The following is a 14,691-nucleotide window of genomic DNA, read 5'->3' as shown; positions in this document are numbered from 1 at the left end:
TGTTTTCATGCTCCTTCACTAATGTTGCCGTAACCAACTGAACCATYTAAAAATCTCTTTCTTCACACTGCAATATTTGCAGATCTCAACAATACATCTACGGGCTGTGACCTCAGTAGAGCTTATCCGCATTAAAGCCAAGGGAACATCTCATGATGTCAGAGTAAACCACTTGTGAGTGAGTGCAGAACTGGGGTCAGCCTTAACAACTAATGAGTTTCCCTGCATCTATTTCTTCCGCCCTTCTTCTCTTGCACTGAATCCTGATATCAGACTGAAAATAGGGAACATTTCTCTTTCATTATTGCCTCTAATTTTGCTTTTTGCCCTTTCTCTTATTTCGAGTCACCCTTTGTGAAGACCTCCACAAAAAACGCCTGCAGGCTATTGGTAGGCATCCACCTACTCCTGGTGCTAGCTGGTCTGCTGGTGACCATCTGTCTGGGCTGTGCGTAATGCTGACATGCAACTCAAGTGACTGCATTCTTCTTCAAACTGTAATTTCTATTAAATTCTTGCTCTAAAAGAAGTTAGGCCTCCAACACTATTCCAAGCATATTATCCAGAAGAGTAGTTCTTCAAGTACTGTTAAAAGTCCAGGCAATAACTGCTGGCTCCTGATGATGTATCCATCACAGCAAAGTGGGAAGCAGAATACACTGGCAAGTCATTACAGAAACCAGAGGTTAATTCTCTGGTAATACAATCCTTCAGTACGCAGAACTATAAACTGTAAACACAATCCTYTTTAAAGCAATAATAGACCTAGTGGAAACAAAATCCTATGCAACCTTTTATGCCGTTCAGCTTTCCAAGTGCACTAGAGCATAGCTGAACAGAAATAACAGCTACCTCCACCATCAGTATAAACAGAACGAGCACCRCTGAGATTAGATATTAAGACAGCATTCTTCACTAAAAGATGCAGCAAATAAAAGTGTACCACATCATCTCAAATCACCTGTTTACAAAACCATGTACTGCAGTAAAAAGTTTTACTGTTTCACTCCCAAGCTCAGCAAAAGCATTCTATGTAATACTTAAASTTCCTAAATCTCACTTCGTTTCTCTTGTCTGGGAAATGTCTTTGGTCCCAGTCCTGAAAAGGCACCATTAGGTACTTGACCTCAACTTTGGCATCAGTGGGCTTTTTTCTGGAGACAGCAATGCCAGTATAAAAGCCCTGATTTCTGCAGGGTCCAGGAATAAGCAATTTTAAACAAACTTTGTGAGATTAAGGCCCTCTTTTAACTCTCTTCTTCAAACTCTGAATTAGTAAGAAAAGTATTGTAGATCCGTGGCTATAGAAAGACTAATGCTTCTTGGGCCAGGGAAGTCTTGCTGCTAAATTAGGCCTTGTTAAAATAAAAAACTTGAAAGATGCAAAATGACACAAAGGAGAAGATAAGCAATTAAAGGCTTAAAACAGTGCAGTTGAAATCAAACATCAAAACGAGAGATGGATGATTTACCTAGTTCACTGTCCAGTTCCTCCGTGTGTACCCCTTCTTCTCCAAGGGAAGAGCAGTAAATGAGACAGAAAAAATTAAAAGAAAATTTCAGATACCAGCACCAAGCAAGAAGTTCCCTACAGCAAATAGCAGAACCAGCACTAATTTTCTACAGAACTAGCCAAAGCTTTCAGTTTATCATATTTTAGTGACCAGAATATTGATGGATCTGATGTAGATTATGAAAGAACCAGTTCTTGCATTCTCAAGAGATCTATATCAATTGACCACGTTCATGCTACGGTTTGATATGGCAAAGTAGCACATTGTGTTGTTCCCATTTTTGTAGGGACATTTCCCTCAGGTCTGTGTAGTCATACCTTTGCAATCCGTTCTGTAGACACACATATCTATCAGAAGGCCAGACTTGAGTACTAATGAAGAAATCTGGGAAGAAAACCTTGCATTTAARTAAGAACTAATGTAGCAAGGTATTCAAGAAGGTACCTAAATTTTTGTGCATACGAGGTCGAATTGACTTCAGTGCAACTGCTCAGATGATTTAAGCTAGATATGAAGTTAAGAGCCTTGTTTAACTGGAGTCCCAGGTCCCTACTGAAGACCAGAGGCRTTGGTGAGGAATAGAGAGGTATGCACCGGTTTCAGAGGGACACCTGGGACAAAGATCACATAGCAATCTTCGAAACACACAAAGCCATCAATATTCACTGTCGCTCCATTCATCATTAGCTACTCCATATTTATAAGTTAACAGTGACACAGATGATTAAAGTATTGCTCAGCCTATAAATAATAATAATGCAGTCAGAAAATGAAAGATGATGACAAAATCAGAACGGAGATGGTAAAAACAATCTTGGACTTAATACAGCAAAGTGTAAGCCATATAAATGAATGATAGAAGCAAACAGAAGACGTAGCGCTACAGCATTGCTTTTGAAAATTTGGACACCTAAAAACACTTCCATGACCTGTTTGTCATATATTTTGCCAGAACAGTTGTTTAGGAACATCAGTGTGAATTATGAATTACAATTTCCTTTGATAGCCTAAACAACTGGGAACTACCAATAACTTGTCTGGCACAAGTATGCTGACAAGGGAAGAACACGAGGCAACTGCACCCAAGCAAGTCTGAAAGGATATCTCACATTTATAAAACCATAAACAGGACGGGATCGAGCCTGAAAACTCGCACACACACACACACACAACAAAACAGAGGAGAGCAGTCCCATTGACTTCAGTGGAAATACTCACAACAGTGACCCTCGCCAAAAAACGTCCAACTTATATAATGCAGTAAAAATAACTTTATCTCTTCTTTGTGCTTATGTTCTTTTCTGAAATATAATTATTCTTATGTGTAAAGCAACATCAGAACAGCCAAGCAAAACTGTACAGTGCACTGCTGTACCTATGAAAAGATTGGTTTAACTACTGTTAAAAATATTCATTAATAAGCAGCTTAGTGAATGGAGTGAAGGRGTGTGTGGGAAGATGAAATTAGCTGAATGCAAGGACCTGATAAACAAAAATGCTGCTACTCTGTAAAATTATGAACTTAATTAAATACGAAAAATTACCCAGCTGTATGTTTACAATCCTAATTAAATAAATTATTCCAATATTTGTTTCATAATTGCTACAAGGACAAGAGGTTTGAAAGACTTTCCCTTCTGCAAGGAGCCTTAAAACTGCGGGGATGAGCCACCCGCAGTTGCCTCACGCGGATGCCGGGTGCTCAGCCGGCTCCGGGCGCAGAGCAAGCCATGCCAGCTCAGCGGCACGYGCCTCTCGGTCACTTCGCCCAGGCTACGGCATAGCCGACGCCTTGCCAGCCAAGGAAGCTCGGACAGAAGTTGCGTTCCAGGGCAAACGAGCCTCTGAAAGCTTACGCCGAGACTTATCAACCTCCTTTTTAAACTGCCAGCAAAGCTTAACTGCAAGAAGGAGGGCGTTCTGCCTGCGTACAGTATGGTTTAATTTTGTTCCAGTTCTGATTACCCACTGACATATCCATTTGTAGGCCCAGAGCAAGGTCTTCATTAATCCAGCTCGCTCCTTGACAGATGACGCCAGTTGCTACGGGATCTGGAGCAGGCACCTCAACTTGGTGTGCTCAATTTTCGCCTGAGCTTTGTGCACCCTTGCATTTTGGGTAAGCGCTGCATTTTTCACAAGCAAGCTGGCGATTTGTTTCATCGTGTCCCAGAGAAGGCTGCACAGTCAAATTCTCAAATCCTGCAAAATCTTACACGTGAAAGAAAGTGGAGGTTGAAAAACGGCATGTGCAAAAACAGTAGCAGCAGCTCTGGAGGCCAGGTTTGAACCTACCAGTAAAAATGGATGAACTACACTGATTCTTTTCCAAAGTAAAATTGTAACTCACGAGAAGCTGACTTACACCAGTAGGAGATTAATCATGTTATCAAAATTAATTTTACAAGGACAGCACCAACACTGATGAAGTACACCCTTGTATCTTTAAGATCTGTCTACCATGCTAGCATTGTGCTAGCTAAAATTGTGGATTAAAATACCATCACCTCGTTTGGTCAATAGACCAAACTTTGCAAACAGTTTTTCCCAAAAGTTTAAGTTATCTTTATCACGATTTCCCTTCTTCTTCCAGTGCCTCCTTAAGGATGCAGGGAAAGAACCTCCTTCAACAGTCATGCGTCTGGCTGCTCTAAATTGGACAGTGGCTTGCATTTCCAACATCTCAAGGAATACAAAATCACATCAGAGGAAATTATCGGGGATTAAAAGTCTGTGATTTCAAATAGAATTTGTCTTCAGCAATCTTAACACTAAGCGGACTGTCAGAATTTAACATTAAGAGCGAAGCAATTGAGTTATTTCTGCTCAAACAAGGAAATAACAACACAACTCTTTCAATTCATACAAAACAGACTGCTGAAGCGTGACACAACAGCGCATGCAGAGACTCAGTCGCTCTCCTCCTCCACCAGGATCCAAGCAGCAAGCGTGTTGGAAAGCTGAGTCTCATTCAGCATCAGTGACCCTTCAAACACCTTTGCAGAAATRGAGATGCTTCTTACTTCTAGCACATCTCTCTGATTTTTATTACAAGATCTGCAATCTTGATAGCTATCTTACATGCACAGACAGCGTTTTTAGCTATCATTTCTACGCACTTATAAATCCTTTCACTCCTTCTTTAGCATTTCTGAACACAGGTTATGGAAAAGGGGAAGAGGAAAGGGAGAAAGACACTTAGAAATGGACTGAACACCTTGCTATTTCACTATCTTCAGTCTCTTACCATCATCTTCACATTCTTCTAGAGGCTTCTGCTGTTTGTTCAGGCACCGTGGATCTAGCCAAGATGTTGTTTTTGTATTATGGCTGGAAACCAAAAATGGAAATATGCCCTTTGTTAATAAACTAGAGCTGAAGTATCAGTGACATAAAAGTATATATCCTCTTTACTATTCAACAGACCTGAAGGCATACTTTTGCTTCAGAAGAAATGGCATTACACTTTGGTGTTTTGTAAACTAGTCTACCAAACCACAAGAATCTTGGCATTGAAAGAACAAAGGTGAAAAGTAAAAAAGATAAAATATAAAAATCAGCATTAGTGCCTAGAGGGTGCACGTGAAAGCTGCAATATTATAATATTCATTTCCAAACTTTTGTCTTTCGTGGTTTTTTAATTCCAGGAGCTATCTCATGGATCCTTTGCCTCCTGACGAAAAGACAGGAAAGTATTTTYCCTTCCTCCATGAAAGATACAGAGATCTTTCTCACTGCAAAAGACCTTTGACATTTGTTCAGATTTGACCCAAGCATTAGTCAAAAATCAAAATTTCCAGGGAAAACTTTCAATTGCACAAACAAAAATGTTCCATCAAAGCCTTTGACGAAAGCTGAACACCTTCGCTTTCAACTCTTCCTTTCTCCAAGTCCCCCAACAGTATCATGATGCCAGTCCCAGGGGTTACAGCTGCAGAGTAAACAGGCTTTAAGCAAATATTCTAGACATTATTTCCTCCCATCACTTGATTTGCCTATGGAGAAAAGCGAGTAGTAAAACGCCTCTTCTGCTACTTGATGGCATCTTAGACCTGACCTGCAAAGATAACCCTCCTGTTCCCGATACCTCATTTTTCTAGCTTAGCCTTTAACATTGCTTAGCAGTTTTGAGTTCCAATATCATGCAGTGCTATTTACCTCTCCTTCCAGGTCTCAGAGAGGTTTACAACCTTACACTAAGCCTCACAACAGCCTTGCAAAGCAGGAAAAGCTGCCATGAGGGCTATGATCCTCTAGGAACTAACAACCGACCAGCGGACTCCAATTTTACTGCAAAAACACATGACTGCCCTGCTTCCGAGTGCTTAAATAAAAGGTCCTTGTTTGACACATTCTGTTACCCAGCCCTCCCAAGGCAGGATGAACAAACTCGTTTAATTCTTTTGTAGGCTTCAGAGCAATTAATCACCAACTAGAAAACTGAATGGCAGAAATTCAGCAAGTCGGGCAAATTAACAGCAATAAAGCAGAGGGGTTCTGCCAACTTATAAATAAGAAAGTCTGTAGTCTAGCTGAGAAAAGAGTGTGATGGGAGGAGAGCGAGGGAACATTTGCATATTTCTTGCAACTGTCTCTCTAACCTTAAGACTCAAAACAGTGCAGCTTGCTGAGGCATAGAAAATTTAGCTAAATACCTTCCAGATCATACATTCAGAGGGACAGGATGGTGTCAGACCTGTAACACGGACAGCTCTACAGGCAGGATAATGAGAGCCTGGGATACTTTGGAAATCCCACTTAATGCACCACAGAACTACATCTCAAGAGCCAAACTGCTTCGGCTGCAGTCCAGCAGGATTAGTTATCTGGTGCTCAGCTCTGGCCCCACCRGACCTGTGCAGGTCCTGGGCAAGCACCTCGACTTGCTAACCCAAAGCACCGGAAGTGATGGTACAGACATCCGAGCCAGCTTGGGTCCACGCAGCTCATTAGTTTGCTCTCTTAATTTGATACAATTGTTTGTAGATTTGTTGTAAATTGATAAATTGTTTCTAGGCTCAGGGTGTGCCTGGMAATAACAGAACTGCCTGCTTGCCCTAGCAAGCTGGATGGGGTATCACTCAGGCCGTTTTATGCGCATCAAAGCCAGAAAGTACACCAAAGAATGAGGCACCCTGAGGACGTAATGAGGGGCAGAATACCGCGTTCAGGATAACGAACACGTTTCAGTTGCCTCTGAAATGCAGCAGATGAGAATTTGCACTGTGCCTTCCTGACTTTGGCTTATAGAAGGGGGTTGGTGAAGCTGCTCAGGCAATTGAGAGCGCCCTGGAAAAATGATCTTTCCTACAGCAGGCCTCTCCCGGCCAGGGAAGAGCTGCTGCAGTGCGTTCAGTCCTCCCAGCTCCTCAAATCTTTGGTCACTCTTTTTTAATGTGTTCCCCTGCCACTGCAGCCATGGAAAAACCTTTTCTTCAGGACTCCTCGTTGGCCCCATCCAGAAATCCCCTCTCTAGAAGATGGGGTAGGACTGTTCCCGTTTCTGCCATAATCCAGCTTAACTCTCCTGCGTGCCAGGACGGGTGTTAACAGAGGGGGTTCCTCTGTACTGACCAACTAACCTGGTCACTGGCTTTCAGTACACAGGTGAAGGGTCTCAGGACTTCAGGGTTCCAGGACTGCATTAGACAGACCTTCAAAACTAAAATCGATTCCTCACACCTTTCTTTACTAGTGCAGCTAAGGGCTTGAGTTTCAAATGCTATCTGAATTTTAATGAACAGCTAAACTGTGCAAGAAGTCTCTCCAACTAACAGGTTCCATTATATAAGTTACTCCTATCTGAATAAATATAGATGAGTATAATTAGAGATTATTATTTATGGCATGAAAATCAATATCATCTTAAAGCTGCTGACAGCACGCAGCCATCAGGCAAAGACTGCGGAGCGCCAGGTACTTCTCCTCTTCCAAACTTACTGTTCCTGCTTTGCACTGAGCAAATCACAGGAGCACGGTGACACGTTTGGGCTGTTACTCTGATGAGAGGACAAGACTCAAAGCCAGTCCCCCAGCTCTGAATGCGAGCAGAGGGCTTCCCGCTCCCTGCTGCATTATGCACAGGGGCAGGCTCCAGGAATGAACTCTCAGCCCTTGCAATTAGGAGCTTTCATTCCACCCTTGAAAACAACTGGCCCATATTTTATAACTGCCTGTTGTTTTTATAAAACGAGCAATTCCCCCTGCCTTTGAACTCTGGAGTAATTTGGATGCTAATCCAATCAGGAAATGCAAAAACACTGCACAAGCAGTAAAGAACTTTTAGATCTGCTACATAACTGTACACGCTAAATATTTAATACATATACACACACAATGCATCCACAGAGGTTTACTTATGACCAGAGAGAGGGAGAGAGAGAAGAATTAGAACAAAAAAAAAGCGCTTTACTCTATAAAATAGACTTCTCCGTTCTCGGTGTAGGCCATCTCCCAGTTTTCCGGCAGAGGACCTAGGTTATCCTCGGCRGGAGGAGGTAGGTATTGAGGGAGGTTCTGAGATGGTTCCGTGGTGGGAACGTTGGTGTGGCTATCAATCACAGACGGCGGGGCTCTCTCTCGTGTGATATGCGTGTTATGCTCGTCTTGGTCACCAGACTCTGCTGYGGAATAAACAAGCACAAATAAAATTGAAAATCACAATATTTTTCTCTTCCCATTTGCTTCTCCTGGTCTTCCCTTGCAATTTTCTTTTCAAAGGCCCTCCTTGCTTTGTAATACATGAGACACAGCAACAGATGAACAGAGGGCAGAGGCTCTGCAGTCTTTCTGCCAGCAGGGACGAGCTTGCTTTGCCCACTCTGCCAGCCAGATCCTTGCCAGAGCAAACCAGAAACTGTGATCAGCTACTGTGTTCRCACTAATAGGCCCTGCTGAGCTACCAAAATCTTCCAAGCTGTCTGAGGCCACGGCTCACTGATGTAGATGAGTTCAATGGGCTTCCGAGCAGGCTTACAGGTTCACTCCCACAGTGCCAATTGTGGGACAGGGATTAGGAGACTAAAATTTCCTGTTTGAAGAATGATCACAAGGGGAGATCTTTACAAGTGCAGAAGGTAGCCAGAATCTGAAAGTCAACAAGCTAATGGTGTTCTCATTCAGTGCAATGTTTCGCTGAATTAAAAATTAAAGTGAATGCCAGCACTGTACCATGCGTCCACATGTTGCTGCTCACAACAGCCTATCTATCTACAGAGTTTTATTCTGCTGCTCACGACAATATCCTTCCACTCAAACTTACTCAGGAGTATTTCACGATGTATCTGGCTCTCCTCCATTTAAGGAAATATTTCTGGTGCTTATATCCACGCAGCTGAGCTGTAGCTACAAAACAATGCTGCCCATTCCCTCCATCCCTAACACCATTGGAAATGCTCCCCAAAAACTAGCGTCTGTCCTCCAGAATCCTTGGCAAGGAGGCTTCGGCAGCAACTGACCAATTCTAACATTACTCCGGTGTCTAGCAAAGGGGTTTCTGAAGACAGTGAAAAACTGTGGTAGTCCTTCCAAATCACCTGGGACGACCTGCAAGTCACCAGACCACTAGTTTCCAGTGTGGCCACAGGCAATACAAATCAAGCAAGCAACGCTGAGGCCAACGTTGTACTTTGCAATGTCGCTGTGCCGAGACCAAAAGGACTCACAGCCAAGACCTCGCCTCYGCTCTCCAGACTGGAGACCCCTCAGCTTCTCCGTTCAAAGCCCAGCGCCTTGTTTCGGGGACCTGCTAGCAGCAGCTCCTGCGCCATTCCTACTCTGGGCGCTGCCTCTGTGAAAGGGTGCAAAAAGACAAGATACTGACAATAATAAACTGGGAAAAGAGGGAAGAAAAAGATCTAGACTATACCAGTGCCCTCAACTGTCTGCTTTCTAGCTTTCCTGCTGTGCTATATTTTTAGGTAGATACTGACAAGATAAAGAAGTTGGAGCATGAATGAATCATCGCCAGCTTAGACTGTGAGCGTAAACATGCCAAAGCCTGAAAAACACAAGTCACTGACAGGTCTTCTATGGAAGCGAGAACATTTTAATATGGCTAGCACAGTTACACATGAAATAAGCATAAGGAATCATTCTGGTATAGGAGAAATAACTCTCTTTTCTTGATTCTGTGCCCATTTAATGGAGGCAAGGGGCCAGGGTGCGATAATGTTATGACAAATTAACTGCATCTTCCAGTATTTCATCTTGTGAAGAAAAATGAGGATGACAAATGATGCTGCAATCAGTTCAGGGGCACCACACTGAATCTCTTCAAGAGGAACACCTCTCATCAGAGTCAGGTAGAAAAGAGGTCAAACAGCATCTCAGAACAGCTTCCTGCCAAAAACAGATCTCAAGACTCGGGCTGAGGGAGTTGCCATGTCACAGCATGTGAGAAACTACCCTCAGGCACAAAGTTTTGTAAAGGAGCTGAGGAGTGATTTTGGGTTGGAAAAATACAATGGGTAAAAGCCAAGCAGAGCACAAACCTCAAAATCATTAGATAGTTTGGTCCTGAGAGTGGGGTCCAGTCTGGGGACCCACCAGGCATACCGAATAGCTTATGACCACCGCTGAAATAGCTCTGAGCATAATGATGATGAATACGGCCAGGGCCACAAGGACCTACCTCTCAGCCTAAATCCTTTTAAAGCTCTATCTGGCTGTTAGAGCCAGGACTTTGCTGGGAAGTAGTTGCATGATAGCTGGTACGGTTCAACTGAGGCTGAGATGGAAAATTGTCAGAGTGGTGGGAAGCAACCAGAAGACAAAGGACCAACACCACCTGAATTCCCATCTCCAATCTTTCACTAACCTGCTGTGTTGGTACAAATCCTCAGGGGCCAAGTGCCCGCAGTGCTAGCACCCACAGCAACCAGCTTCAAAAGGCTTGAAGGTGTGGATAGGGCTGCTTGCTACATACCTACCTCATACGGAGCTAGGAAGACGAATTCAGCGCTTGAAAACTGAGATGAGAAAGTAAAGCTCTGTCAAAGCAATATGAAATCCTGGGTTGGCAGACACAGAGAAGAGCTCCTGCTCCTCAGAGTTTCAGACACTTCCTGCTGATTTTTGTAGAAACTCAATGGATCTCTGAAAGATGCTCAGAAACATGCTCTGAACCCACCTGCACCCARCACTTGACTTTAGACCACAAAAGCTTCCAGTGACCTTAGAGCCAACACTTGAGAGTGGGAGCGAGGTCTGTGTTCAGGCCGAAAGGATAGCAGGGAAAAGAAAACACAAGGCCTTCACAAAAACAGACAGCTTGCATCCACGCTTCAGACCTCCTCCCCACAGCAAGMAGCCCTCAGTTTGCTGGAAGGTACCTTGGAGAAGAGGACCTAGTCACTGGATGCGCTGGCTATCTCTAGGTGTAAGGAAGGGGAAAGGACAGCAACATACTTTGGAGGGAGCAAAAATTCATTTCAGATGTATCCAGTCTGAGCCATTTTGTTCTGGTTATAATGACTGGAACTGTCAACCACAGGTAAACACTCTCTTGACCTTTCTGAGCATGACTGAGAATGAAGTGAAAACTAGCTGGAAGAGCTGCAGGCAGAATTGAGGTTCTGGGCTAATTTGTGATATTACAAGAGAGCATTTCATGTAGTGTTCAAGATCCTTTCAAACTCAGAAAGCTTCTGAGTTCCAGTGGAACAGTCACAYTTCAAGCTGAGCGTGCACAAAGCGATGTTCAAAATGTTGGCGTGTTCTTTGACACCAGAAGTCATGATGTGCTTCTTTTTTTATAAAAACCTCTGCATTTGCCAACAGCAGAATGATTAACTCAGAGTATAAGGGGATCTAGAAGTGTTATCCATAATTTCTACCAGACATCATTCCACCATTCTGCACTTAAACTTCTGTCATTTGGCTCAATGGAGTAATTTAGATCTACATTAGAGCAACTGAAAGCAGAATTTGGCTGACTGCATTCAATAGACAATCTTTGAAAGAATATGAATGTGCCCTTAATGACAAAAGCACATAATACCAGAGAATATCTTTTAAAAAGCCTCAATTATTCTTCACAGTAAAGATGCCTACTCAGAAACCTAGCGGTTTCCAGTGCTGTAGGACTTCAAAATGTAACGCTGTAAAGTAAAACGTTTCCCAAGGAAGAAAAAAAATGAATAAAACATGAATTTCATTTGTACACCTTTCTCAAATTCTGCCCATCACTAACAACAGCTACCCAGAAAAAAAAAAGAAAGCAACTAATGGATTTGATGCTTTTTTCAGATTTCTCTCTTCCAGCCCAATCCCACACGGCCGCCTTAGAAGACACAACTGTACATGTGATTGTCAATACCAGGACACCTGCAATCCAGGTGCTGTGGGCCAGTTTTTTCCAGGATTGACAGTTTTGAAGGAAACCTATTAAAAAAAAAAAAGAAAGAAAGAAAGAAAGAAAAAAAAAAGCAACAAACTAACTCCAAAACCTTTCCCCATGTGGCCTAGTTGACAGGCTGCAATAGTTTGGGTTTACCTGTGAAGCTACTGCTCATTTCAGGTACATCATCCTCTTCCTCATTCTCTGTATGCACTATGCCAGCATTTTGCATATCATTGTAAGACTTGGTCCGCTTTGGAGTCGACTGCTTGGAGCCGGGCGGCAGGTTTTGCAGCGCATCGGCGGAAGTCACTTTCCCACTGACGGGCTGGCTCGGAGGCTTGGGCGTTCCATAATAGTTACCTAGGCAATAGAAGYGCATTTGCATGTTCAACAGTGAGCAGTTTCTAGCAGCAAGGTTCCTATTTTATTTTCTTTCCAGTCCCGCCAAAATCTCTGCCTCTCCCTACAAGAAAACAGATAAAACTTACACAWGTCCTTCCCATTTTTTTCAAGGCATATTTCATCTCGAGAGCGGGCACGGAAATATTTYGTGCCTTTTAAGCTATTCTTGTTGAAGCTAAAAGGAGAAGCAAGGGTTGCATTGTTGAGGTGCACTGAGCGTACAAGGGCTAAAACAAAAGGCAGCCGTGGTGAATAGCAAAACTTCATCTCGTTACATCTGAATTTCAATTAGTAGCCTTTTTACRTGCGTGCACCCACACAATGCTTTGGCAGATCTGGAGTGAGCCCTGCAGAAAATAAAAAATTCATGACTGCTATCACCCAGAGAAGTGATGAAAGCTCGATGGCCTGCTTTAATACACAGGTTCTTTTTGGGTGGATGTTGCATTTAAAAAGCAAAAACTAGTCTCTCTCTGAAAGAAAACTTTGTCAAAGAAAAGAAAAGGAAAGCTACCACGTGGCGCTTGCTTTCTTCAAAGAGGAAATTCAGCAGTTGGGGTCAGCTTGGATAGAAGCGAACAAGCAGATCTTAAAGCAAAAGTCCGAGGGACAAAGACGCACCTGCAGTTAAGCCAACGTACAGCTCCCGCAACCGTCACCAGAGGTTGCACACGCAACAGCAAAAAGCTCTGGGCACACTCTGCTGTTGCTGTATTGCCAATGGAAGAAATGCAGAATAAGTGCAGGTTCATTCAAGCCAGAATTTTGCACGGGGATATTTCAGGGTTTCCGTTCCACTCTGCAACACGTTAGCACTTGACTTGCACTGAAACTGTAAATAGGAGCCCCAGGCCTGGGACCGGTTCCTGTAACGCTGGGCGTTACAGGAGTTCAGGGCTGCTGCAAGGTGCTTGTTCCTTAAGTGACTGACACTTTTTACACAATGATATATGATACRCAAGAGTTTTACAAGCAAATTCATGTCTATATTAAAATAAATAATTATCCAAACATTYCCTTTCAAAAGTTAATATATATTTTTGTTTGCCACTGTTGAACTCTGAAGATGGACTTTAATATTCTCCCTATACTCTCTGGGATGCCACAGTATTAAAGATTCATCTCAGTCTGCACTGCCTCATGTAACTGTGTATAAAGATATGTGGGTGTGCATGCATAGAGCTTCAGCTGTAACACCAGCACAAAATTCTTCTCTAAAATCCACATGTACAGTTGATTACATCCTTAGATCTATCTCCATAGGTTATGAATAACACAAAAGAATGAGTTTATCAGTATTTTCAACACGTAATGACATAATATTTCTAATATCTGAAGATTTTGACACAGACTTGAGTTCAAGGCGAAATGCACTGATTTTAGTCCATAAGAACTGGCTGGGTGTCCAACGCCTGCTTCGCTGGCTGACCTGCCCTTCCTGCTAGAGCATCCGAGTCCCTTACAGTTGTGATGCTTCAGGCATTGCCAGTGCCGGGGCAAGGCTGCGTGGACCCGCACGTGCCCCAGCACTCGCAGATCTCAACCGCTGGCCCTGCGAGGTTTTTGGACATGCCAGGAGCAAGGGAGATGAAAAGCCCCCCAGCTCCAGCTGGCACCGCGGGAAGGACAATTTGGACACACATTGCCATCTTACCCTCCACCGCTGACTTCCAAGGGGAGAACAAGTCTTCTTCCCAGAGCTGGGGCTCGAGAAGCCGGAGGAGTTCTTCCCTCCGAGCTTTCACAGCCCAAGTACTAGGACAGCAACAGGCGCAGGTTTGTCTTAACAAGGTGTGTTCAAGTCTGTACACAACGTTGTGGATTCAGCTCCATAGGAGCAGCGACATCCTGCAACGCTTTCATCTTCTGCTCGTCATTTCAGAATCTTAAATGTACATTGATGCATAATTTATAGCAAGAAGGAAATTACTTCTTCTGGAAAGAGCTTTTAATGGGGATGGAGGCTCCTAAAGCAGGTTGCAGTCTCTGCTAGAGAAATGATTCTTATGCTCTACATACTGCAAACGTATTTTATATAAAATGAGAGGAAATGGAGGAGTGTGTGTGCCAGGGCAAAAATACAAAGGTAGGGGGACAAAAAACAATCTACCCTGATTCCATCCTATCCTGTTTTGCATTTCTCCAGCTACCGCTTTGGGTTTTTTTTCCTTTTTTCCTTTTTTTATAACCAAACGTGTGTTTTATGAGGATGTTAATACTAAACACACATATCCATGTCTGTGTGAGACACGTGAGCTCAGCTTTTTATTCATAGCTCTGAACACCAATATTTTGTGTGAAATATATTTCAGGTATGTTGCAAATGGCTAAATCCAGAAGTTTGTGATGGATGCAGCACAGTGAGTGAAGGGGATGTATGCACGTTGCTAGCGTGCACTTTTATTTTCTGCTAAATAAGGACGAAGCACAAAT

General features: G+C 43.2%; 1 protein-coding gene across 2 annotated transcripts in view; it reads right to left on the bottom strand.

The window, feature by feature from the left end:
* The window catches only part of MAGI1 (membrane associated guanylate kinase, WW and PDZ domain containing 1), a 348,309-nt gene that overhangs the window by 65,105 nt on the left and 268,513 nt on the right, over positions 1-14,691 (bottom strand). For both annotated transcript variants that reach the window (XM_026074919.1, XM_026074920.1), the window contains exons 4-7: positions 12,010-12,216; positions 7,927-8,137; positions 4,762-4,844; positions 1,473-1,508 (exon numbers count right to left, since the gene is read on the bottom strand). In XM_026074919.1, the coding sequence (XP_025930704.1) occupies positions 1,473-1,508; positions 4,762-4,844; positions 7,927-8,137; positions 12,010-12,216 (537 nt within the window). The remainder of the gene's footprint in view (positions 1-1,472; positions 1,509-4,761; positions 4,845-7,926; positions 8,138-12,009; positions 12,217-14,691) is intronic.

Source organism: Apteryx rowi, unplaced genomic scaffold (genome assembly GCF_003343035.1).
Source record: "Apteryx rowi isolate R43461 unplaced genomic scaffold, aptRow1 scaffold_4, whole genome shotgun sequence".
Lineage (NCBI taxonomy): Eukaryota > Metazoa > Chordata > Aves > Apterygiformes > Apterygidae > Apteryx > Apteryx rowi.
Note: the sequence above shows the minus strand (reverse complement) of the source record. Positions and strands in the feature narration are given on the sequence as shown.